This window comes from Bos grunniens, chromosome 14 (assembly GCF_055505025.1).
Source record: "Bos grunniens cultivar Pamir isolate PY7600 chromosome 14, Bosgru_T2T1.0, whole genome shotgun sequence".
Classification (NCBI taxonomy): domain Eukaryota; kingdom Metazoa; phylum Chordata; class Mammalia; order Artiodactyla; family Bovidae; genus Bos; species Bos grunniens.
The window spans coordinates 69382527-69407230 of NC_141178.1; the positions used below are offsets into that span (position 1 = coordinate 69382527).

General features: G+C 42.1%; 1 protein-coding gene across 41 annotated transcripts in view; it reads right to left on the minus strand.

Annotated features, from left to right (window-relative positions):
• The window catches only part of LOC147359629 (uncharacterized), a 675420-nt gene that overhangs the window by 496109 nt on the left and 154607 nt on the right, over nt 1-24704 (minus strand). For 10 of the 41 annotated variants that reach the window (XR_015140998.1, XM_086337324.1, XM_086337315.1 and 7 more), the window contains one exon: nt 1507-1563. The exons of 2 other annotated variants lie outside the window; for them this stretch is intronic. Coding sequence is in view for 26 of the 39 variants with exons in the window: in XM_086337315.1 (XP_086193441.1) it covers nt 1529-1563 (35 nt within the window). In the remaining 13 variants the exon portion in view is untranslated. Of the gene's footprint in view, nt 1-1369; nt 1429-1506; nt 1564-3147; nt 3271-6457; nt 6717-19265; nt 19404-24704 lie in introns of those variants that run through there. 29 more of the 41 variants (XR_015141000.1, XR_015141001.1, XR_015140995.1 and 26 more) reach the window with 9 other exon arrangements.

A 24704-nucleotide genomic window follows, 5' to 3' on the forward strand; every position in this document is an offset into this window, starting at 1 on the left:
TGACCCAGGGATTGAATCTGCTTCTCCTGCATTGCAGGTGGATTCTTTAACGCTGAGCCACCAGGAAAGCCCATGTATGTATATTATTAATACTACCTCAATTTTAAAGTATCAGAATGTGCAAGAAAAAACACATTGTAAACACTCCCCAGAAGCAGAGACCCACCTTTTTCTACATGCATTTGTACATATTTTCAAATGCCTTCCCATACATTTGAATGCAATGTATTCAAAGTGTCATATACAGTGACAATCTCAGAACACATTCCAAAATACTTGTATGATTTTTGGAGAAGTCAATAAATAAACATTTTTTCCTTTCAAAATCTATGACTCTATTGACTTTTATTGCTTTCACTTTTAGGAGGGTGAAGTGAAAGTCACTCAGTCATCTCTGACTCTTTGCTACCCCAAGGAATTCTCCAGGTCAGAATACTGGAGTGGGTATTTCCCTTCTCCAGGGTATTCTTCCAACCCAGGGATTGAACCCAGGTCTCCCGCATTGCAGGTGGATTCTTTACCAGCTGAGCCACAAGGGAAGCCTAAGTATAATGGAGTGGGTAGCCTATCCTTTCTCCAGTGGATCTTCCCAACCCAGGAAGCAAACCAGGGTCTCCTGCATTGCAGGCAGATTCTTTACCAACTGAGCTATCAGGGAAGCCCAAGAATATTGGAGTGGGTAGTCTAATCCTTCTCCAGCAGATCTTTCTGACCCAGGAATTGAACTGGGGTCTCCTGCATTGCAGGTGGATTCTTTACCAACTGAACTCTCAGGGAAGCCCTTTAGGAGGTTATTCTAGCCTAAAATTGAAAGTATATCATCAGGGGTTTCGGAGAAGGCAATGGCACCCCACTCCAGTACTTTTGCCTGGAAAATCCCATGGATGGAGGAGCCTGGTAGGCTGCAGTCCATGGGGTCACTAAGAGTCGGACACGACTGAGCAACTTCGCTTTCACTTTTCACTTTCATGCATTGGAGAAGGAAATGGCAACCCACTCCAGTGTTCTTGCCTGGAGAATCCCAGGGACAGGGGAGCCTGGTGGCTGCCGTCCATGGGGTCACACAAAGTCGGACACGACTGAAGTGACTTAGCATAGCATAGCATCAGGGGTTTTACAAAGCAACTTGAATTTTCCAAAATAGACATAGTCTGAAGTTGTTTTCGGTCCCCTTTGCTTTATTTTTGTCCTACCTGTTTGCTAATACCTTTGTGCTGGTGTTAAGAAATTATCTCCCTATTACTCATGGTGCCATCAATTATGCCCTGAAATGTAGACTGACTAGACACCTAAACTCAGAAAGCAAAGCAAATTTCAAGGCAAATCATACACCCATATAGCCTCCCCTCCCTTTGCTGCCCTGCCGTACCATCACCTGCTCCTGCCGTGGTGCGTGTGTGCTCACTCAGTCACGTCTGACAATTGAGCCTATGGAAATCAAAAGCAATAATTATTGAATAAAAACAAATTGAGCTCATTGTACACAGTGCCTGACTGAGAACTTACCTTCCTGTAATCAGATGTGATGCTATAATTCCACAGAAGCACATGGCCAGATCACACCTGAACAGTGAGAAACAAATAACATAACCAGAAATCATTGTAATGCCCTTCAAGGCAAGAAGCCCCAGTGTTCCCAGGGTACTCGAAAATAGAATCCAGGCAAATCTGTTAGACACAAACGTGAAATGCCAAATTCAAGGGTTGATTGGATAGAACATTTCCTGATGATTTTCTTTTCTTTTTTTTTTTTTTTAACTCATTGTTCCTTCAGCATACTCTGTATTATGTGAGTCTATGACTCTGCTGGTGGTCTCTACTTGCTCTTCTTGAGCTGCATTTCAACTATCTCGTCCACTAGATGTCTTCATTGTTATGTTTGCTAGACCATGAGTGAAAATAGTCCATACGGTTTAGTGGCTGGAATCAGATAGCTCTGGATTCAAGGTCTGGCTTTGTCACTTCCTGGCTGTGTGATATAGTAGGTAGTCAAGACTGTTTAATAAAGCTCTTAGGATACAAAGAGCTAAGTTTAAAAAAAAAAAAAGTTTTTTTTTTTCTCTCCATTTTTTAAATAGAAAAACTGAGATGATAATGAATGACTTCCTCCAGGCAATACAGTGACTGAAGATGAACTAATGCTTTTTTGTTAATCACTGAGGATTCCAGGGAGACCTCTTCTCAAACCTCTGATTGTCTGACTACAATGACAAATTCAGGTACTGAGTACAAAAAGTATAAATATGACTCATCCCCAGTGAGGTTTCTACACAAGAGATTTAACTCTTGCCTGAGAGCATAGCTTCTAGACACCAATGCCCACCTCTCTTATCATCTGATTCAGTACTAACTGAGCATATGCAATGGCTGGTTTGGGACCACGGAGAAAAAAAAGATGAGGTTCTGCTCTCATGGAGCTCAAAGCCTATAGAGAGACTGACAGAAAAACAAAAATTGCAGTCAAATATGGCAAGTGCTGTAACAGACAACTCTACAAGACCAGCACTGGCACCAATGATGGGAGAAGGCTCTGTGGCTTCGTGGTCTGACGAGGTCCAGAGGTTTCACTGCAGGAAGACTTTTGAGTGGGAGTTGAAAGATAGTTAGGAATTCTCTAGGGAAACTGTAGTGGGTTTAACGATGACCTCCAGGAAGATCTGTCTATGCGTCAAACCTTGGAACAGGTAAACATGAGCAAGACACAGAATATCAGGTTTTGGTCCTTCTATCTGCTCCTTTTCCTTACATTCTGAGCTCAGTAGCTGGCACCATCATCCAACTACTCAAGCCAGAAAACTGGAACTTAAAACTGGCATCTCCTTCTCCCTGGGCCTTACCTCCAATTAATTAGCAGGTTGAATCTATTTCTCTCAAATCACTCCACTTCTCCCATGCCACCAACTTAATCCAAGCCATCTTGTTCCTGTAACAACAGCCGCCTAACTTGACCCCCCCACAGTTTCTCTAGCCTCCCTCCAGTCTGTTCCCCTGACTAGTTACAAGGATAAAAACTTCTAAATCTGACATTTAAAAAATGTAACTTCTTCCTTAAAATACTTTCATGTCTCTTCAACACTCTTAAGAACAAAGATAAAAATTCGCACAGCTTGCAACAGCCCTTCATGATCTGACATCAACCTAACTCACCATTGTAACTGGGTACATCTCCTCCTCCATCTCAGGTTTGATCCATGGGTCAGGAAGATCCCACTCCAGTATTCTTGCCTGGAAAATCCCATGGATGGAGGAGGCTGGTGGGCTACAGTCTGCGGGGTTGCAAAGAGTCAGACACAACTTTCACTATCTTTCCTCCTCCATCTCTAGACTCCAGCTATTTTAAAGCACTTTCTCAAAAATACCACACTCCTTTCCTACTGCAGGGTGTGGCTGCGCTTCTAATAAAGTCTTAACCTTCAAGTCTCCCTGGGGAGGACTCCTCTAATCCTAGTGCCTCTCACTATGCACTATCAAATAATCTCTATTACAGACATTAAGAGCATTTAATGTAATTATGTAACAACTTGTTCAGTCTTTGTGTTCTCAGCAATACTTCACAAGGGAAGAAATTTTAAAAAGAGGGAAGAAGTAAACAGAAAATGAAAAGGAGGAAGGCCTGGCTTGGGTTCTTTTGGGGCCTGAAGCTTCTCACAGATCAGGTTCCAAAGAGAGCTGAAAAAAGCAGAAGTTACAGTCATTCTGTGCATTTATTTGAGCTATTATTGAGAGAAATAGGAGCTGCAGAGTTAAAACCAGGTCATTTGATCAATTAGGATGATCACCAAGGCCTCACAGAGAAACACCCTTGCCCCTACTGTATCTGGATTTCCCTGTGGTTAAGATGATAAAAAATCTGCCTGCAATGGAGGAAACCCAGGTTTGATCCCTGAGTAGGAAGATCCCCTGCAGAAGGGAATGGCAACCCACTCCAGTATTCTTGCCTGGAGAATTCAATGGACAAAGGAGCCACAGTCCATTGGGTTGCAAAGAGTCGGATATGACTGAGGACTAACGTTTTCACTTTCCACTATATCCATCCCCCTTTTTGCCCCTCAGCCCTTTCACTAAGAATTTCCTGGGAGATTATTCCTGAATATGTGGTGGAAGACACCTTGAACTAAGTGTGTACACTTGGCTCTTTGTCCTATCTCTGTCACCCACTAATCATTAACTTCATTTCAATAAGCATTTATTAAAGACCCACTGTGTGTCAGGATCTCTTCTGGGGGTTAGGTTTTCAGAGTCACCGTCTCTGCTCTCAACGAGCACACCATTTGAGAAAGACAAGCAAAGAAGACACATTCATGAGGTTCTGGTAGTCTCTCTAAGGAGGCGGTCCGTCTCCTCAGGACCACTCCTGCACTGGTGCTCATACTATATGACCAGCAGACTGAGGAAGAAAATAGCCAGGCTTGGTTCAATGTGGGCTGGCTTGGTATGTGGTTTGAGGCTGAAAATGGGCTACTTCTAACCTGAAGACACACTGAGGGTGCCCCCTGGGAACAGCGGGGAGCTTAAGGTTCTATGTGAGCAGAGCCTTAGTACATGTACCTGATGATCCACTTTGTGTTGGAAGAGATGTGGCCCGATATAAGGAAATATATGGATACGTGGGCAGGCAGATGACATAGCTGGTTGGTCAGGGGTCTGAAGGAGAAAAGTTAAAGATCAAAGCTTGACTGGTCCAGAGAAGAGGCAGGAAAGTGAAAGTGAAAGTCGCTCAGTCGTGTCCTACTCTATGGGACCCCATGGATTATACAGTCCATGGAACTCTCCAGGCCAAAATACTGGAGGGGGTAGCCTTTCCCTTCTCCAGGGGATAAATGCAGGGATCGAATCCAGGTCTTCCGCATTGCAGGAGGATTCTTTATCAGCTGAGCCACAAGAAGGAGAAAAGTTAAAGATCAAAGCCTGACTGGTCCAGAGAAGAGGCAGGAGGATGGGGCCAATGCCAAGGACTAGGACCTGGGTCTATTTTTAATTGTGAATTAATGGCCATGGGAGCCTTCAACATGGAAGTGATGCTTAAGAGCTAGTTCACAAAGTGACCAGCTCTGTGACTGATATGAAAAGAGAAACTGCATTTAGTCTCCAGATAAGCTGTTTCTCAACTTAAGTCAACCTCTATAGTGCCTGATATCTATATTCTATTTTGCAATTTTTCAGGCCCTGCTCCCATTAATTTCTCAGCTATATTGACTATGTCAAAGCCTTTGACTGTATGGATCACAATAAAGTGTGGAAAATTCTGAAAGAGATGGGAATACCAGACCATCTGACTTGCCTCTTAAGAAACCTATATGCAGATCAGGAAGCAACAGTTCGAACTGGACATGGAACAACAGACTGGTTCCAAATAGGAAAAGGAGTACGTCAAGGCTGTATATTGTCACCCTGCTTATTTAACTTATATGCAGAGTACATCATGAGAAACACTGGGCTGGAAAAGCACAAGTTGGAATCAAGATTGCCGGGAAAAATATCAATAACCTCAGATATGCAGATGACACCACCCTTATGGCAGAAAGTGAAGAGAAACTAAAAAGCCTCTTGATGAAAGTGAAAGAGGAGAGTGAAAAAGTTGGCTTAAAGCTCAACATTCAGAAAACTAAGATCATGGCATCTGGTCCCATCACTACATGGGAAATAGATGGGGAAACAGTGTCAGACTTTACTTTTTGGGCTCCAAAATCACTGCAGATGGTGATTGCAGCCATGAAATTAAAAGACGCTTACTCCTTGGAAGAAAAGTTATGACCAACCTAGATAGCATACTGGAAGCAGAGACATTACTTTGCCAACAAAGGTCCGTCTAGTCAAGGCTATGGGTTTTCCAGTGGTCATGTATAGATGTGACAGTTGGACTGTGAAGAAAGCTGAGTGCCAAAGAATTGTAGCTTTTGAACTGTGGTGTTGGAGAAGACTCTTGAGAGTCCCTTGGACTGCAAGGAGATCCAACCAGTCCATTCTGAAGGAGATCAGCCCTGGGTGTTCTTTGGAAGGAATGATGCTAAAGCTGAAACTCCAGTACTTTGGCCACCTCATGTGAAGAGTTGACTCATTGGAAAAGACTCTGATGCTAGGAGGGATTGGGGGCAGGAGGAAAAGGGGACAACAGAGGATGAGATGGCTGGATGGCATCCCTGACTTGATGGACGTGAGTCTCAGTGAACTCTGGGAGATGGTGATGGACAGGGAGTCCTGGCGTGCTGCGATTCATGGGGTCGCAGAGAGTCAGACACGACTGAGCGACTGAACTGAACTGAACAAAAAGTAGAAGCCAACAAACTCCATCTCTCATGTTTAGAACACAGTGCCTGGAAAATCCCATGGACGGAGAAGCCTGGTGGGCTGCAGTCCATGGGGTTGCTAAGAGTCGGACACGACTGAGCGACTTCACTTTCACTTTTCACTTTCATGCATTGGAGAAGGAAATGGCAACCCACTCCAGTGTTCTTACCTGGAGAATCCCAGGGACTCGGGAGCCTGGTGGGCTGCCGTCTGTGAGGTCACTCAGGGTCGGACACGACTGAAGCGACTTAGCAGCAGCAGCAGTGCAATGTCTGCCACACGATTAATACTGATTAACTATAAGGGTTAGATGCTGTCCCCTATAGTCAGAACTCAGCCAGATTTCTCTGAATCCTCGTTTTCCTCCTACTCCTCTCCTTCTGACCTTTAACCAACCTCCAAGATGACTTTTGAAAATGATGTTATACCTAGGATGAGAAAGAGAATTTATCTTTTATAAATAAGATAAAGAGAATTTATAAATAAGATAAAGAGAATTTATCTTCCAATCCCCTCATAACTACTATCAGAGACCAGCTTGCATCCCACAACTTCGATTTCCTCTTCATTTTAGTCTATGACTCCCCAAAGCACCTCTAAAGTTCCCTAGAGTAATGGCAATTTGAAATCTACTGGCCTAGAGCAATTGTCCTAAGCATGTGACAAAGGGAACTTACTTAATGAAAGGTCTAAGAGATATAATCAGTTAACAAGGCAATTAAACACATTACCCAGGACTGTGCCACCTGGGTTCCTGTGGCCTACACCAGCAAAGACTAGCAACATCATTTCAATTACACACCCACAGTTAGCCCCAGATGCGGGTTAGTAAACAAATGCTAATACAAGAAAGATGATATGTACAGGAGAGAATTATAATGGCAGATTAACAACTGCAAGCTAACAAACTGTACATTCTGCAAATTAATAAAACTAACAACAGTAGCTTATTCTTAGAACTATCCTGACAGCATTGACTTATTTGAAGAATCCATAAGGTAGGGAAACAAACAAGAAAATAAAAATGGACCAAAAAACAGGGGGAGGGGTGTGAGCTGGATTCTAACTTTAACTCTGCTGCTAATAGTGAATCTAAATAAAAATATTCTCACGATAAGAAACAAAATGTAAAAATTATCTTCTCGTCAGACTAGCTCTTTCACTAGACTCTGGACAAATCAACCTCTTTTCTGAGTTTCTATCTCATTTTAAAGATTGGAAAAAGGACAAAAGAGAGAGTCTTGGGAAGTAGGAGGAGTGTTAATTTCTAAAAGCCAGTCTTAAACATCACCGTTTATTGAAGCAAATGTAGAAACAAACATAAAATCAAAACAAAGCCAAGTGAGCAGTTGGCAAGTGGAGCAGGTTTCACATAAACTGTGAATCAACAAATGTGAAGAAGGATTTATTATTTGGGCCCAGAACAATACTATCTACTAAGGGGACACAATAGAGTCCTTGCTAAATTAATTGAGCACTTATTCTCAAATAGTCCTCACAAAAGGCCTGTGAGGTGAATGCTTAGAAATGAGTGAACTTAGTTTCCAGGACACTTAACCATACACTAAAATGCTTTGGCCACAAGTATCAGAAACCCCCGATCAACAAGGAAATGCATCGCTGCTGCAACTGAGAGTACAGTGGCCGGAAATCGTCCGGGTGTCATACAAGGACCTGTTTTCTCTGTCCTCAGTGGCAGCTCCGTCCTGTACCTGTACCACCTGATGTCCACCTCATGCGTCAGTGACAATTGGAGCAACGTGTTTCCTTGTTTCTCAACATGAGAGACAACCCTTCTCTTTTCTGTTTTTCCCCTCAAGCTGACGGGGACAACTTAGGTCATATAACTCCTGAGTCAATAACTGTTCCTAAGGAATGTTATGTGCTAGAATGCTAAAAGTAATAAGGACCATTCCTAGAGCTGGGGATGGCTCCAGTTTCTTCTGAATGTGATTACGAGAGGTGTATATGTGAACAAAAGTTAGGTGCTTATAAGATGGAAGAAGAGAGAAGGGATGAAATAGACAGACAGCCAGTGGGTCCACTCCATTAGCTCTAAGTTCAATGCTTGGCAAGTGGCGAAGCCAGCACCGAACTACTTAAAACATTTGGAGAACCTCGGACCCATTTCTGCAACTTAGAAAACCACGTTACCAGGCAATTCTTCATATTACAACCCAACAAATCAGTTTTGACAACTATACCCCAGAGATGCACGATAACTATCTACCCGACAAAAAGGTCAGGTCACTTTACCGAAAGAACTTGTCAAGACAACTGAAAACAGCATTTGAAATCCAGAAATTCATGGAATAGCCAAGCATATGAATTCCATGCCAATAGAAGCCATTGCTTTGAATGAGAATCAACTGTGTTATAAATAATAATAACAGTATCTGCACATAATAAATATCCACGTGCCATTTAACCCATCTTAGTACTATTAATATTTGTTTATGGCAAAGCAGCACTGGTGTATCTAAAAACTGCAAAAGGCATAGAAAGTTTTTAAGCAATTATAATTTGTTTAATGACTAGTCATAAACAAAACACCTCAGCCTGATAAGCCTCCTCTAATTTCTTCTGGCTGCTACTGATAATGGTCTGTAAATAATGCTGCCCAGTGTCTGGTGTCTCTGAAATATTTAACACTGAGACAGAGATGAGCTGGCAAGGTGCTGGCCTCTTTTTAGCTGAGACCTAGATCCCAAAATATTCCCTCTTCATCCAGGGTTCCATCGAAATCAATATTTGCTTTTCACAAAGGATTTTTGTCCTAGGAGGAAGAAAGACAGATAGTGGCAGCCCAGGACAGCAAATCTGCTTAGAGAACTAGCTCCAGGTTGCTATGCAGAGGGAAATAAGCCGGGTAATCCAACTTTTGGACCATTTCCCAATCTTTCCCCTTGCTTAGGGTCATTACTATATACCTGTACTCCAAGCTGGACCAACAAACCCATTCAGATCCTCTCCACTGCTGGGTAAACAGAATTCCTTGCCACCAAGGTACTCCTGAAAAACTGAGCAACATTTTGTTCCCTGAATGGGCCAAGTGTCCTTCCACCCCAGCTTTTTTGATGATGTAATTCTTTCTATCCAGCTTCTAAGACTCAGATAAAATGTTTCCTAATGGTCTCAGCATGAAATAACCTCTTTATCTTTTATAATACCAATCTCTGCCTAGTTCTGTGTAAGCAATTTACATACATTATGCACTTGAACCCTGAGTTAAACCTCAACTCATTGTTGAGGCAAGTGTTGCTAGACCATTTTATTAAATACAAATAGGGGATTCAGGTGCAGCATGATTACAATGAAGGAGATCAAACCTGTCAATCCTAAAGGAAATCAACCCTGAATATTCACTGGAAGGACTGAAGCTGAAGCTGAAGCTCCAGTACTTTGGCCACCTGATGGGAAGAGATGACTCATTGGAAAAAGACTCTGATGCTGGGAAAGTTTGAGGGCAGGAGGAGAAGGGGGCAGCAGAGGATGAGATGGTTGGATAGCATCACTGACTCAATGGACATGAGTTTTAGCAAACTCCAGGAGATGGTGAAGGACAGGGAAGCCTGGCATGCTGCAGTCCACAGGGTCTCAAAGAGTCAGACACGACTTAACAACTGAACAACAATATACCCAATGTCACAATAAATGACCAAGGCAAGAGACTAACACAGGTGTTTTAGATCCCAAAGCCCACACACTGCTTTTTAAATTCCAAGTACACTGCAAACACTAGCATTTTATTTGTGCTTCCTTTATAATGCAGATATCATTTCTACCCACTGTTAGAGCTATTGATGTGAATTTCTTTATCTTCTTTTCTAAAGTCTGGAATTCTTGAAGGCACACTCTATGTCTTATTCATATTTGTATCCTCTGAGGGATTTGCATAAAATAGATGCTTAAGACATCTTTGTTGAAAGAATGGACACCATTCAATACATACTTATAGCAATGAATTGCTATTATTAACTTTCAGATTTGATTTCCTATAATCACTACCCTTAATGACAGAGAATGAACCTTTTTTTTTTTCTTTTCTAGGAAGCAAACCCAGAGACAAACAGAAAATCAAAACTGGTTTCCATTAGCATATGTGGAAAGATTTCGTTTATGCTCAAGTAAAAACTAGACTGATATAAATACAAAATGCACTTGGCCATTTGTTTTGAATTTTAGCACTTTCTTTCATGAAAAAAAAAAGCCCAGAACCATTGGTGCGTTAATGAGTTCCCCATGTGAGCACCAGGGTTGGCATGACATCCCCTGGTTTCATAGAGCTTTTGACATCAACCATGACTGGAACTATCCGTTGCTCATTCGGCAGGCACAGAACTTCCTCCCAGCCTTGCCTATAACAAGGTCATCCTCTGTTTCAATTGGACTCGTGGGTCCTTTAGAATGGAGCTTCAGTCTGTCCGTGGGATTTGGCAACAATGACAAAGACAGCAATCAACAACTGCCACCCCACTCACTGTTCACTTGCCAAAGCTAAAAAGTGACTGATTTTCGGGCCTTCTGAGGTTAAGTGTGATAGACCCTTTCTTCCTTTGGATGTAATGCCTGTCTGGTGATGAAGTTAAGAACTTAATGCAGTGAAGAACAGCATGTCTTCATGGCACAGACTCTGGGTGCTAGATTCAAGAACTTCCATTCACCCGTATGTGTTGCTTTCTACGTTCCATATCTGATTTTTGTTTTTATATTGGAGAAAAAAATAATATCCTCATTGCTGTTGTTGTTCAGTCATCCAGTCATGTCCGACTCTTTGCGACCCCATGGACTGCAGCATGCCAGGCCTCTCTGTCCCTCATCATCTCCTGGAGTTTGCCCAAGTTCATATTCATTGCATCAGTGATGCTGTCCAGCCATCTCAACCTCTGACACCCTCCTTTCCTTGTTAGAGAATTTAAAATGAAGGCATCGGCATTTACATAATCCCTTGGACTGTGTCTGTTACAGTACTTAATTGTACCTAATTGCTCTAAATGCTGTCAGTTCCTTATTTCTGTCTTCAGATATTATTTTTGGAAACAAGGACTAACATCAGTTTATAAATTAGCTGTACATCAATAGTTTTGTTGTTTTTGTTTTGCTTTGCATTGCTTAGTGGCTGTCTCAGAAATATTACTGAAATTTGACTGTATTTAATTGCAAATTAGGTCACAAGTAGAACCTATTTTAAATGAGTATTAAGCCTAAAAGTTAGGACCCCCAGGTTTAAACTTGATGTTTTGAAAGCAGAGAATAAGTTTTGCTCTAGGAATACTAAAAGTCTCTGACTTACAAACCCAAGCAATGGAAAGGAGATAGGACCACTGCATGCACTGCCATGCCACAGCTCAATGACTCAGTCGTCACTGCTATAAAGTGAACATTTGCTTCCAGCTAACCGTGCCCCGTGATGAGTGTGGAAACCTATTCCCTAGAAAGATTTTCTTCTGCCACAACCTCCCCTCTTCTTTCCCCGTCAGATAAATCACCCAGGTCATACTACTCCCTTGCTCCTCTCCACTGTTCACCTCTGGTCATCACTAAGTTAACACCACCCTAGGTCATTGTTTAAAATGTCCAAACTATATACATTCCCCTTAGCTAATTTTATTTTCTCCTCTCTCCATAATGTATTCAGTTATTTAAAGAACCTCTATCTCCTTCCTCACCTTGCAACTTTTCTGAACATCCACACGATCCTAATTTCTTGGGCTTTCTGTAAGAGTAGGTCTATTAACAGAGAGAAAAAAATCTCTCTCCCATTTTAAAGGACATAATTCGTTTGTAGGATCATTTCTACTTGGATACAAGCTATTAGTGTAGCAGATTTAGAAAATTCTTAGTTCACTTGATATAGTATAAATCATATGATTTGTTGTTTTACTTATTTCTTGGGAAATATTTGTAAATTTATCATATACTTACTTTTATGGGACTTTTAACATCTTGAAATTCTCAATAACCATGAAGGGCATACCTTCATTGGCATTAGCCAATGTGGTTGTTGACAATTAACAATTAGACATGAGTGACTTCCCTGGTTGGAGTCTGCAGTGAGGGGTATACTCCTTGACAGTTTTTCTACCAACTGGCATATTCACACAAAAGCTAGTCTCTGAGCAGATTCGATTGGGTATTTAAATGTTTACTAATTTAGCAGTAACCAGAGTTGGAAAAGACTTTTGAGAATCTGTTGAACAGCAAGGAGATCAAACCAGCCAACTAAAAAGGAAATCAACCCTGAATATTCATTGAAAGGACTGATGCTGAAACTGAAGCTCCAACACTTTGGCCACCTCATGCGAAGAGCTGACTCATTGGAAAAGACCCTAATGCTGGGAAAGATTGAGGGCAGGAGGAGAAGGGGGTGACAGAGCATGAGATGTTTGGATGGCATCACTGACTCAATGAACGTGAGTTTGAGCAAACTCTGGGAGACAGTGAAGGACAGGCAAGCGTGGTATGCTGCAGTCCATGGGACTGCAAAAAGCTGGGCGTGACTTAGAGACTAAACAACAACAAGCCAGACTCATATAACAAATTGGGCAAGCTTGACAAAATCTCAGCTCTCTTATCTTTCCTATACTCCGGCTCATGCATTTGATGAAAGGCTGTCTTGAGACACCTGCACAGTACTCTAGCGGCAGGATTCAGCTGTCCCTCCAGTAGAGAGGAGGTGATGGAATCCCACACTGGAAGCTACACGCAGACCTGGATGGAATCCCAAGGACAGGGCTTTATCTCAAAGTGAAGCAATTGTATCAGTAGATTAGAAGGCCTTGTAAGCCATCTAGACTATGTATCTTGGACCCGGTCATTTCACCAATTTAAAAATCACGCCTAACATCAATTGTACTAATTAACAGACTCTCTGGTGTTGATCAAAGAAAATTGAATCCTTCCAACAGAACTACTAATCTGTGGGCTTCTGATTAGTGTTTCAAAGGCTAACTAATTTAGAGCTTATATTGACAATTACGATGCTTCAAACATTCAACTAATTAGAATGGGATTAAAACACTTGCACGTGCACACACACACACCACCAACAACAATAAGTTACACATAGTGTAAAACTCTTGAAAATTCCAAAATTCTATACTTCTTGTCTTTGCACACAAGAGGTCTCATACAGGTTTACAGGTGAGATATAGGGGTAAGGTGCCTATTGTAAATACAGTATATGAGCCACGCCCTAGGAAACCAACTACAGACTTTATTGTCATTTGGTGTAGGAAAATGCTCAAGCTTTGCAATTGGGAGGAACTCAAAATGCTTAAGACTTGGTATCTCTATAAGTGTATAAGATAAGGGGCCAGAGATTTAGGACCGTTGCAAGTATAGGAAAAGAAGAAAATTTAAGTAATTTGAAACTAAGAAAAAAATTTGAGTAAATGACCTATCTTCCTAACAATGTAATATGCTTTTAAAATTGAGTGTTGCCTGTCCATTAAGAAAATCAAATATGTAAAAGAATGGCTATTCAGAATACACAACACAGATTGATATATTTGTAATTATTTTGCCAGTGTAATTTATATCTCTGGATTTCAAGATGCCTATTTAAGACTGGGTCATGCACTTAAGGTAAAATACCACTGGGGGTAAGTAATGCCTGTGTTAGGATCATGTGGCCCAAAAGATTGGGTTTAAGATGGTATGAGCTACCTGAAATAAGCCAGCACAACTTAATTTTTTAATTATTAACAAAAATTTATTAGTGAAATTATTTAATTATTAAACATAATTTAATAATTGACATGTATTAACATAAATTATAAATATGTAATCACTGCTAACTATTTTTAAATCCAACCGAAAAAGCAATTAGGTATCTTTCTGTTAGCAGCACAATCTTAGATCTGGACAGGAAGAGCATTGCTCTTTTATTAATAAAATATGTTACTAGTTATCCTTCATCTAATTAGAAACTAGACACAGTGAGTGCTTCAAAAGAACAAAATACTTAATTACCACTTAATTCTCAATACTTCTACAAGGTCACTGCCAAGGTTTGTCCAGCCTAAGTCTGAAGTCTTCCAATGATAGTGTTCTCGCTTTATCCCAAAGCTCTCAGTTAGCCTTTCAAAAGCTCTGTCAGAGCATCCATTCTCATGTGTTTTCATCTAACAAATGTGACCTGAGCATCTCCCACCAACAGGTACTGCCATTGGCTCTGGGACCCAGCATTAAATAAATTACACATATCTTTGCCCTCATGGAACTACATTCCAGTTGGGAAAGACAGACAATAAAGAGAGTTATGGGAAATATCTGGTCTGGGTTGCAAGAGACGTGCTTCACAGAGGAAAAACCAGATGAGGGCAACAAGGAGACCTGCAGGGTTGAGCAAGTTCCAAAAGAGGTAAGTGTGTCGGCAGGTAGCTGGGGAGAGGGCGGTTCCTGCAAACACCGAGATCCTAAGGAGGAAACGCTCCTGGAGTGCGTAAGGAGCAACAGGTGCCTGTGTGGCCAGGGCAGGGTGAGTGAGGAGCCAGAAAGGCCGAGAGGCAACAGTGTGGGATGGGCACACAGAACGGAGGGAGGGCTGTGGTGAGATCAGTGTCCCAGGAACCGCCGTATGTGAGCATGGGGAATAGGGCCCAAACCAGGAAACTTTCAGATGAAGGCCCTTTGGATAATGAAAATCTGCCCTTATGTGTCCAGAATCTTATCTTTCTCAGGTTCAACAAGTTTCCTTCATTCATGTCCTTGCTGTTCATATCATCCAGTTCGGCAACCCTTCACCATCCTGCCGATTCTCCTTTGAATATAACTGAGGGTGCCCGGTCTCTCTCTCTGCCTATAACTTGACAGAACTCTTCGTGAACAAAGGGCAGCCTTTACAACTGAATAGGGATATGCTTCCACACCGCTCTGAATTTCCCCCATGGGAGTCTTATTATTGATTATAATGGCTACCTATTTGCTTGTGCATCTCACCAACAGAAGGGGAACTTCCCAAAAGCAAAGACTTGATCCCATCACAATTATAACCCAGAGTCTCACATATCACTGGTTCACATACAGTTGAACAGTCTCAGAGTCAGTGTTGGTTGAATATTTATAGATGATAAACCTGAGGTATAAAAAGGTTAAGCAATTTGCCCAAGTTGACAAAGCTAGAAAATAGAGACAGGATATGTCCCAAAGCAAGCAGTCTATCAAAAATGAAAAGACTACCCACAGAATGGGAGAAAACATTTGCAAACAAAGCACTCAACAAAAGATTAATCTTTAAAATTTACAAACTGCTCATGTAGCTCAATATCAAAAAACCAACAACGCAATCAAAAAAATAAGTGGAAGATTTAAATAGACATTTCTCCAAAGAAGTCATATAGATGGACAAAAAGCACATGAAAAGATGCTCAGCATCACTAATTATTAGAGAAATGCAAATCAAAACAACAATGAGATATCACCTCACACCGGTCAGAACGGCCATCATCAAAGAGTCTACAAATGGTAAATGCTGGAGAGGCAATGTGGAGAAAAGGGAACCTCTTACACTGTTGCTGAGAATGTAAATCGGTACAACCATTATGGAGAACAGGATGGAGGTTCCTTAAACTAAAAATAGACATACCATATGATCCTGCAATTCCACTACTGGGCATATACCTGGGGAAAACCATAACTTGAAAAGATACATGAACCTTAGTGTTCATTGCAACACTATTTACAATAGCCGGGACATGGAAGCAGCCTAAATGTCTATTGAGAGAGAAAAGGATAAAGATGATGTGGTACATGTATACAATGGAGTATGACTCAGCCATAAAAAGAACAAAATAATGGTATTTGCAACAACATGGATGGACCTAGGGGTCATCATACTGAATGAAGTAAGTCAGAGAAAAACAAAGAGTACATGATAGTGCTTATGTATGGAATCTAAAAAAAATGTACAGTTCAGTTCAGTAGCTCAGTCGTGTCCGACTCTTTGTGATCCCGTGAAATGCAGCACAGCAGGCCTCCCTGTCCATCACCAACTCCCGGAGTCCACCCAAACCTATGTCCACTGAATCGGTGATGCCATCCAACCATCTCATCCTCTGTCATCCCCTTCTCCTCCTGCCCTCAATCTTTACCAGCATCAGGGTCTTTTCAAATGAGTCAGCTCATTGCATCAGGTGTCCAAAGTATTGGAGTTGCAGCTTCAAAATCAGTCCTAACAATGAACACCCAGGACTGATCTCCATTAGGATGGACTGGTTGGATCTCCTTGCAGTCCAAGGGACTCTTGTCAAGAGTCTCCTCCAACATCTCAGTTCAAAAGCATCAGTTCTTCGGCCCTCAGCTTTCTTTATAGTCCAACTCTCACATCCATACATGACCACTGGAAAAACCATAGCCTTAACTAGACGGACCTTTGTGGATAAAGTAATGTCTCTGCTTTTCAATATGCTGTCTAGGTTGGTCATAACTTTCTTTCCAAAGAGTAAGCATCTTTTAATTTCATGGCTGCAATCACCATCTGCAGTGATTTTGGAGACCAGAAAAATAAAGTCAGCCACTGTTTCCCCCCAAAATGTACAAATGACCTTATTTATAAAACAGAAATAGAGTCACAGATGTAGAAAACAAGTTTATGGTTACCAGTAAGGAAAAAGGGAGATTGGGATTGACACATACTACTATCTATAAAATAGATAACTAATGAGGACCTACTGTATAGCACAAGGAACTCTATTCAATATTCTGCAATCGTCTATATGGGAAAAAACTTTTTGAAAAGTGTATGTATATGCATACATACTTTGGCCACCTGATGCGAAGAGCCAACTCATTGGAAAAGACCCTAATGCTGGGAAAGATTGAGGGCAAGAGGCAAAGGAAACAACAGAGAATGAGGCAGCTGGATGGCATCACTGGCTCAATGGACATGACTTTGGGTAAACTCTGAGAAACAGCTAAGGACAGGGACGCCTGGCAAGCTGCTTGGGGGTCTCAAAGAGTTGGACATGACTGAGTGACTGGACAACATATGAGTGTATGTATATACATATGTGAGGAGGGCATGGCTACCCACTCCAGTATTCTTGGCTGGAGAATCCCCATGAACAGAGGAGGTTGACGGGCTACTGTCCATGGGCTCGCAAAGAGTTGGACACAACTGAGAGACTAAGCACGTATACACATGTATATGTATACCCGATTCACTTTGCTGTAGAGCAGAAACTAATACATTGTAAATCAACTGTACTCCAATAAACATTTAAGACTAAACAAATAAATGACCCATCTGTCCACCTGACTCTGCTACAGTATATCCCACTGAAATTTTATCTGACTCTCTTGCCTGTCTTCCCCACTAGAGCCTGAACTTCCTCGGGCCAGCAGCTCTGTTGTGTTCATTACTGCATCTCACATATCTAGCATAATATCTAGTAAAATGGTTGGTCAATTGTTAGACAGGTTAAAGTTTGAGAAAGTTGGTTTGGACTTTGCTCTTGTTGAAGTCATCGAGCTGAGGCCATAACTGATAGCATTAAAGGAAAGATTAGATTTTTTGTGTATTGATGACTATTACAGCAGACATGACACATTCAGTATATCATTCAGGTGGGACAGAATTACACCCCACTCTGTAGGCATGTGAACACAAACACAACAGGCTACTACCGGGATCTACCAGTCTACAAGATCAAAGGTGCAGGCTGTATTCTCTTAGGAGCTGGTTTGCTCCAAGGTCATCAGTTCAAATAGGACAGATGAGCCTGTTCAAACTAAGCTCCCAGATAGGATATAAATATATGTCAAAGGACACATGTTTAATGGATGTGAACAGAGAGAGTCCACAGAGTAGTAATGTCAGTTTTATTTTTAGAGGAGAGAACTATAGATTTTTGGTTGATCCCATCCCTCTATATTAAACAGCAAAGTCAATGTGGCCAAGTGGGGAAAAAAAACAAATCTTAGAGGCAGAGGGCCAAACTGCAATATCTGGGTCATACTTCCACTGCCACGCGAGCTTATGAATGTCTTTTCAACCCTTAGCTATACTGGTTTCCTTGTTTGTAAAGTCCTTCCTGTCTCCATTGGTTACTAGGAGAGTTCAGTGGGGTAATAGGCACAGCATCGACATATGGAACAAACCTACCTTACAGGATGCAAGCAGAATGTAATTTTATTCTTGTTTTCTACCACTTTGTTAGCTTATAGGGCTGGTTGTTCTATCTCTGCATGAAAACTTGATTGATCTCATGACACTCCTGTTTACTTCAAGCCAAAAATACACTGTCAGTTCAGTCACTCAGCTTCTAGTTTGTCTAATAAGCGGAGCTTTGAGCTTCATTCACAAGCAAAACTTCCCTCTATTTCCATACCCAGGACCTGGTATTGGGAGGTCCCCAAGACCCTCTCTGGTTCAATGATTTCCTAGAATCTGTCACAGGATTTGCATATAGTTGTGCTGTACCCAAAAGGATACAAAGCAAAATCAGCAAAGGGAAAGGCACACAGAGCAAAAATCTGGGGTAAATTAGACACAAGCTTCCACAGTCCTCTCCTGGTGGAGGCACACAGCATGAAATTAATCCTCCCAACAATGAGCTGTGATGACATATGTGAAAGGTTGCCAACTGAGGAAGTTCATTAGAGACACACTATTCAGGATTTTGCCTCATGGGTACCCTTGCCTAACATGTAGCAAAATTCAGGGGTCCCAGGAGGAAAGCAGGAGTTCAGCATAAAGTGTACTGTTTGCACAAACAGACTAGGCCCAGCGAGCTACTCCAAGAAGATGGAGGTACGGGAACCCTCCTGAAATCCAAGTTCCCAGACACCAGCCAAAGACCAGCCTTATAAGCAGCTTCTATGGTCATTCTAAATGCTAGCTGCCCTGAGTGTAGAAAGAAATGTGTCCTCCTCTTTCTTTCTTCTTAACTCCTTCCCAACTATTAGCTGACCTTGAGTACAGAGCAACTGGGGAGAGGGAGGGGAGGGAGGGGAACAGGACAATTTTTACTTACCTGGCACCAATTTACCCTTGCCTCACACATCTGGGACTGGCTGGTGTTCAATGGTTGTCACTGTGTCTTAGTATTCCTTTGGGGGAGTCTCTCCTCTTTAGAGGGCTTCCCAGGTGGCGCTAGGGGTAATGAATCCATCTGTCAATGCAGGAGACACAGGTTCAATCCCTGGGTCGGGAAGATTTCCTGGACAGAAAATGGCAACCCACTCCAGCATTCTTGCCAGGAGAATACCATGGACAGAAGAGCCTGGTGGGCTACAGTACATGGTGTCGAAATGAGTTGGCCATGACTGACTGAGCACCCTTAGGGATCTTCCGATTTCTCCCCTGGGAACACTTAGCTGGACTTCCTGTGATGCACTGCCACATTTTCCTTGGCCAGAAGTGGCCCCGCAGCCCCTGATTCTTCCATAGATCAACCACATGAACTCTGTCGCCACATGGGCCTCCATCGTTCTCTACAGTGACCTCCTGGGCAGGATTTGAGAGAGGTGCACTTGGTCTCTCTCTGGCCCATGGAAAATTTTTACCCCTAATAAACTCTGTGAGTGTAAATGGATCAATGCAGTCACCCCTCCTTGACTTCAGTTTCCTGAACAGCTAGCTACCTGACTCTCCCTTTTAGGTTCCAGCCTAGAGTCAAGTGGGCTTCCCTGGTAGCTTAGGAGTAAAGAATCTGCCTGTCAGTGCAGGAGGCTCAAGAGACACAGGTTCAGTCCCTTGGTCAGGAAGATCCCCTGGAGAAGGGCATGGAAACCCACTCCAGTATTCTTGCCTGGAGAATTCCACGGACAGAGGAGTCTGACAGGCTACAGTCAATACAGTCGCTAAGACAGTCAGACATGACTGAGTGACTAACACACACACATACAACAAACAGAGTCAGGTCCTGTTGTCACACACACTGGTCCTGTTGTTACATCAGCTGCAGGAGCTAAACATCAAGCTTTCTGAGTCATCCTCTTTTCGTTTGTCACGAAAAGCAGAACACCCTTTTCCCTAACCTTGGTGACTGGGGAGAGTGGGGCTGGCAGGGGATAGGAGGGGTGATCCATGACACACCAACAACTATCTCAGAAAATTACTTCCATATACACTCCAGAGATTCCTCTCCACTCACGTTGATATCCAAAATCCAGATACAAACCCAGGTTTTAAGGGGTCTGAAGTATATGTAATTCAAGTGGAGATGTGCCTTTACCAAAAAAAAAAAAATATATATATATATATATACACACACACACACACACATACAACTATGAATACAAAACTAAGTAGAAGAACTGTACAAAGAAGATCTTCATGACCCAGATAATCACGATGGTGTGATCACTGACCTAGAGCCAGACATCCTGGAATGTGAAGTAAAGTGGGCCTTAGAAAGCATCACTACGAACAAAGCTAGTGGAGGTGATGGAATTCTAGTTGAGCTATTTCAAATCCTGAAAGATGATGCTGTGAAAGTGCTGCACTCAATATGCCAGCAAATGTGGAAAACTCAGCAGTGGCCACAGGACTGGAAAAGGTCAGTTTTCATTCCAATCCCAAAGAAAGGCAATGCCAAAGAATACTCAAACTACCGCACAATTGCACTCATCTCACATGCTAGTAAAGTAATGCTCAAAATTCTCCAAGCCAGGCTTCAGCAATACGTGAACCGTGAACTTCCTGATGTTCAAGCTGGTTTTAGAAAAGGCAGAGGAACCAGAGATCAAATTGCCAACATCCGCTGGATCATGGAAAAAGCGAGAGAGTTCCAGAAAAACATTTATTTCTGCTTTATTGACTATGCCAAAGCCTTTGACTGTGTGGATCACAATAAACTGTGGAAAATTCTTCAACAGATGGGACTACAAGACCACCTGATCTGCCTCTTGAGAAATTTGTATGCAGGTCAGGAAGCAACAGTTAAAACTGGACATGGAACAACAGACTGGTTCCAAATAGGAAAAGGAGTACGTCAAAGCTGTCTATTGTCACCCTGCATATTTAACTTATATGCAGAGTACATCATGAGAAACGCTGGACTGGAAGAAACACAAGCTGGAATCAAGATTGCTGGGAGAAATATCAATAAGCTCAGATATGCAGATAACACCACCCTTATGGCAGAAAGTGAAGAGGAACTCAAAAGCGTCTTGATGAAAGTGAAAGAGGAGAGTGAAAAAGTTGGCTTAAAGCTCAACATTCAGAAAACAAAGATCATGGCATCTGGTCCCATCACTTCATGGGAAATAGATGGGGAAACAGTGGAAACAGTGTCAGACTTTATTTTGGGGGGCTCCAAAATCACTGCAGATGGTGACTGCAGCCGTGAAATTAAAAGACGCTTACTCCTTGGAAGGAAAGTTATGACCAACCTAGATAGCATATTCAGAAGCAGAGACATTACTTTGCCAACAAAGGTTCATCTAATCAAGGCTATGGTTTTTCTTGTGGTCATGTATGGATGTGAGAGTTGGACTGTGAAGAAGGCTGAGCACCGAAGAATTGATGCTTTTGAACTGTGGTGTTGGAGAAGACTCTTGAGAGTCCCTTGGACTGCAAGGAGATCCAACCAGTCCATTCTGAAGGAGATCAGCCCTGGGATTTCTTTGGAAGGAATGATGCTAAAGCTGAAACTCCAGTACTTTGGCCACCTCATGTGAAGAGTTGACTCATTGGAAAAGACTCTGATGCTGGGAGGGATTGGGGGCAGGAGAAGAAGGGGATGACAGAGAATGAGATGGCTGGATGGCATCACTGACTCGATGCACATGAGTCTGAGTGAACTCCGGGAGTTGGTGATGGACAGGGAGGCCTGGCATGCTGCGATTCATTGGGTCACAAAGAGTCGGACACGACTGAGCGACTGAACTGAAACTGAACTGAACCGAGACAATAAATCACAACAAAATATTTAAAAAGCTGACAAATACTACAAACATAAAACTCAGAAAATAATATTGTTTTTAACTACTTGATCCTTCTGTGTAAGACTTTTTTCTGTTTTTAGCCATAGACTCTTTTATCTCCTCTACATAAGACAACTTTATACTATTTTCAACAGTGTGAAAAAGAAATATAATTCAGTCTCACCTCTGGAATTTATTTTTATTATTTATAGGTTAGATCATTTACCTTCAAATTCATAATAAACCACATATATTTTTAGGGACTTGCTGTCATCATTGGAAAATCTCCATCAAGTTGTTTGCATACGTGATTTGTAAGACTTGGAAGAAATTTCTAAACGGCCTCGAACGCCATCATTTCCAACCTCTCTTTCTGCTCCGTCCTGTGTGCCTCCATACTGGCATCCTGGTCTTGCACTCTTGTGTCACGAGAGTGGGTGAGTTGACACTAAGAGGAGTCCAGGTATTTGTGGAAGCCATGCCCGTATTGACACTGTTAGCAATACTGTAAACCTGGACACGAGTATGACCCTGGGCCACGTGGTTATGCTCTAATGCAAGGTAGATACAGCACAAGGCCAGTGCTTGCAATGGCTGGGCTTCAGTTTTTCCTTCCAGGGGACTTTGTCCCAATTATAGGAGTGGGTAGGGAAGGGGGTTTCTACTGACACCCAGTGGATGAAGACCAGGAATGCTGCAGACATCCTTGAGTGTTCAGGACAACACCCCTAGCAAAGAATTATCCAGCCCCAAATGTCAAGGGTGCCAAGACTGAGAAGGCTTGAAGTTGGATCTTGCTAGCTGGAATTCCAAAATATGCCCCTAGCTGCTATACCACCACTGCCCACTCGGGGGAATGTGAAAAAGTGAAAACCCAGAGCGGATATGGACCATGGTCCTAAAGCATTGCAGCTAGAATATTTTAAATACTCTTGCAAATTCTACAGAAACAGAAAATCATATAACCTCTTTGCCTAGGCTCTCCCAGGGCCTTGGAAACGGCCCTGCGACTGAGGAATCCTGAAGCTTCTGCTTTACCAGCTTCAGGATGAATCTTGTCTTCCCTGCCTGCCAACACAGAGGTGGATGGCAGAGTCCTGAGTTTAGCATCCTGTTTATATATTGAAAAGGAACAAACACCTTTGGAATGTCTCTTTTCAGTCTAGTACATTCTCTTAATTTTGTGAAGTTTAAGACAGAGGGAGGCCACAAACCAGCCACTGGCAGGCTGGGACCAGGCTTGCAGACAAGATGTGTTGGTTTTCACAGGATTCCCACATTCAATTTGAATGAACTGCTAGCCCTTTAAAAAAGTACACTTTACATAGAACCCCAGATTTCAGGCTTTGATTGAAAAATCCAGTAGCACTGTGTTCCACGTGGCAACAAAGGAGTTATTTGTTTGCTTGTTTGTTTGTTGTTTTTGTTTTTTCAGCTTAGAGGTTGCTTTTACAGTTTGCTGAAGACCACACCCAGCCAGGAGTTCTTCCTCCTGGCCTAGTCCTCTCCGTAGCATCTAAATCTACACACTTGCCCTGTGGCATCAGTTGACTACAAAGGCTGCGCAAGTATTCAATGGACATTGGTGTTTACACTTTAACTTCTCTTCCAGCCTCTTCTGAATTCTGGACAAACACTCCCCAATTTATCATGGGTCATTTTTCTTTTCTTGGAGAAGTACAAGGCCCATACTTTAATAGAAGCCACATAGCTTCGGCAATTTGTCACACACTAGACTTTCGATGAAAATGCAAAGTGTGAAGGGAAAAAAACAAAACAAATAAAACATGTGTCCTCTCTATTGAATGGGGTAGTATTGACCAAAAGGTGGCAGGCCCCAAGGGGATGATTTGTAGTCAACTGCACCAGAAAAAAACACTTCTTGAAGATGCCAGGATACAGACACCAAATTGATTTCAAAGCCCAAAAGGCCAATGAAATCATGTGGAAATTAATGAGCAAAATAAAAGGCAAGGAATAATAATAGCAATGTAATCATTGCAATGTGTCTAAAATTAAAATTAGGATTTTTTTTTTTTTCTCATTTGATATGGGAAGGTGATACCCACTGACATTTAGCAAAAAGTGTGAGTGGGCTCTTTTCAAAGTCAGGTCTTCTGGCCCCATCCTCAAATTATTAGTGATTCCCTGCCAGGCATCAGGTAGTGTTACACATCAGACATCAAAAGAGGCAGAACTGTTTGAGCATCCTTTGCCCTTGAATCCTGAACTCTGTCTGGTTAGCCTTGTTCCTAAACATAGAATTCATTATTTTAGTTGGAAGACATATAATTCCACTTTCTTATTTTTCAACAAAAGAACTGAGACCCAGGATTACTTGGAGACTTCCTGTGATGGCTAATGTTATGTGTCAATTTGACTGAGCTATGGTACCCAGATACATAGCCCAACATTATTCTGGATGTTTCTCTGAGGTGCTTTTGGGTGAAATTAACATTCAATCTGTAGACTCTGAGAAAGCAAACTGACCTCCATAATGTAGGTGGGCCTCATCCAATCAGCTGAAAGTCTGATCAAGCAAC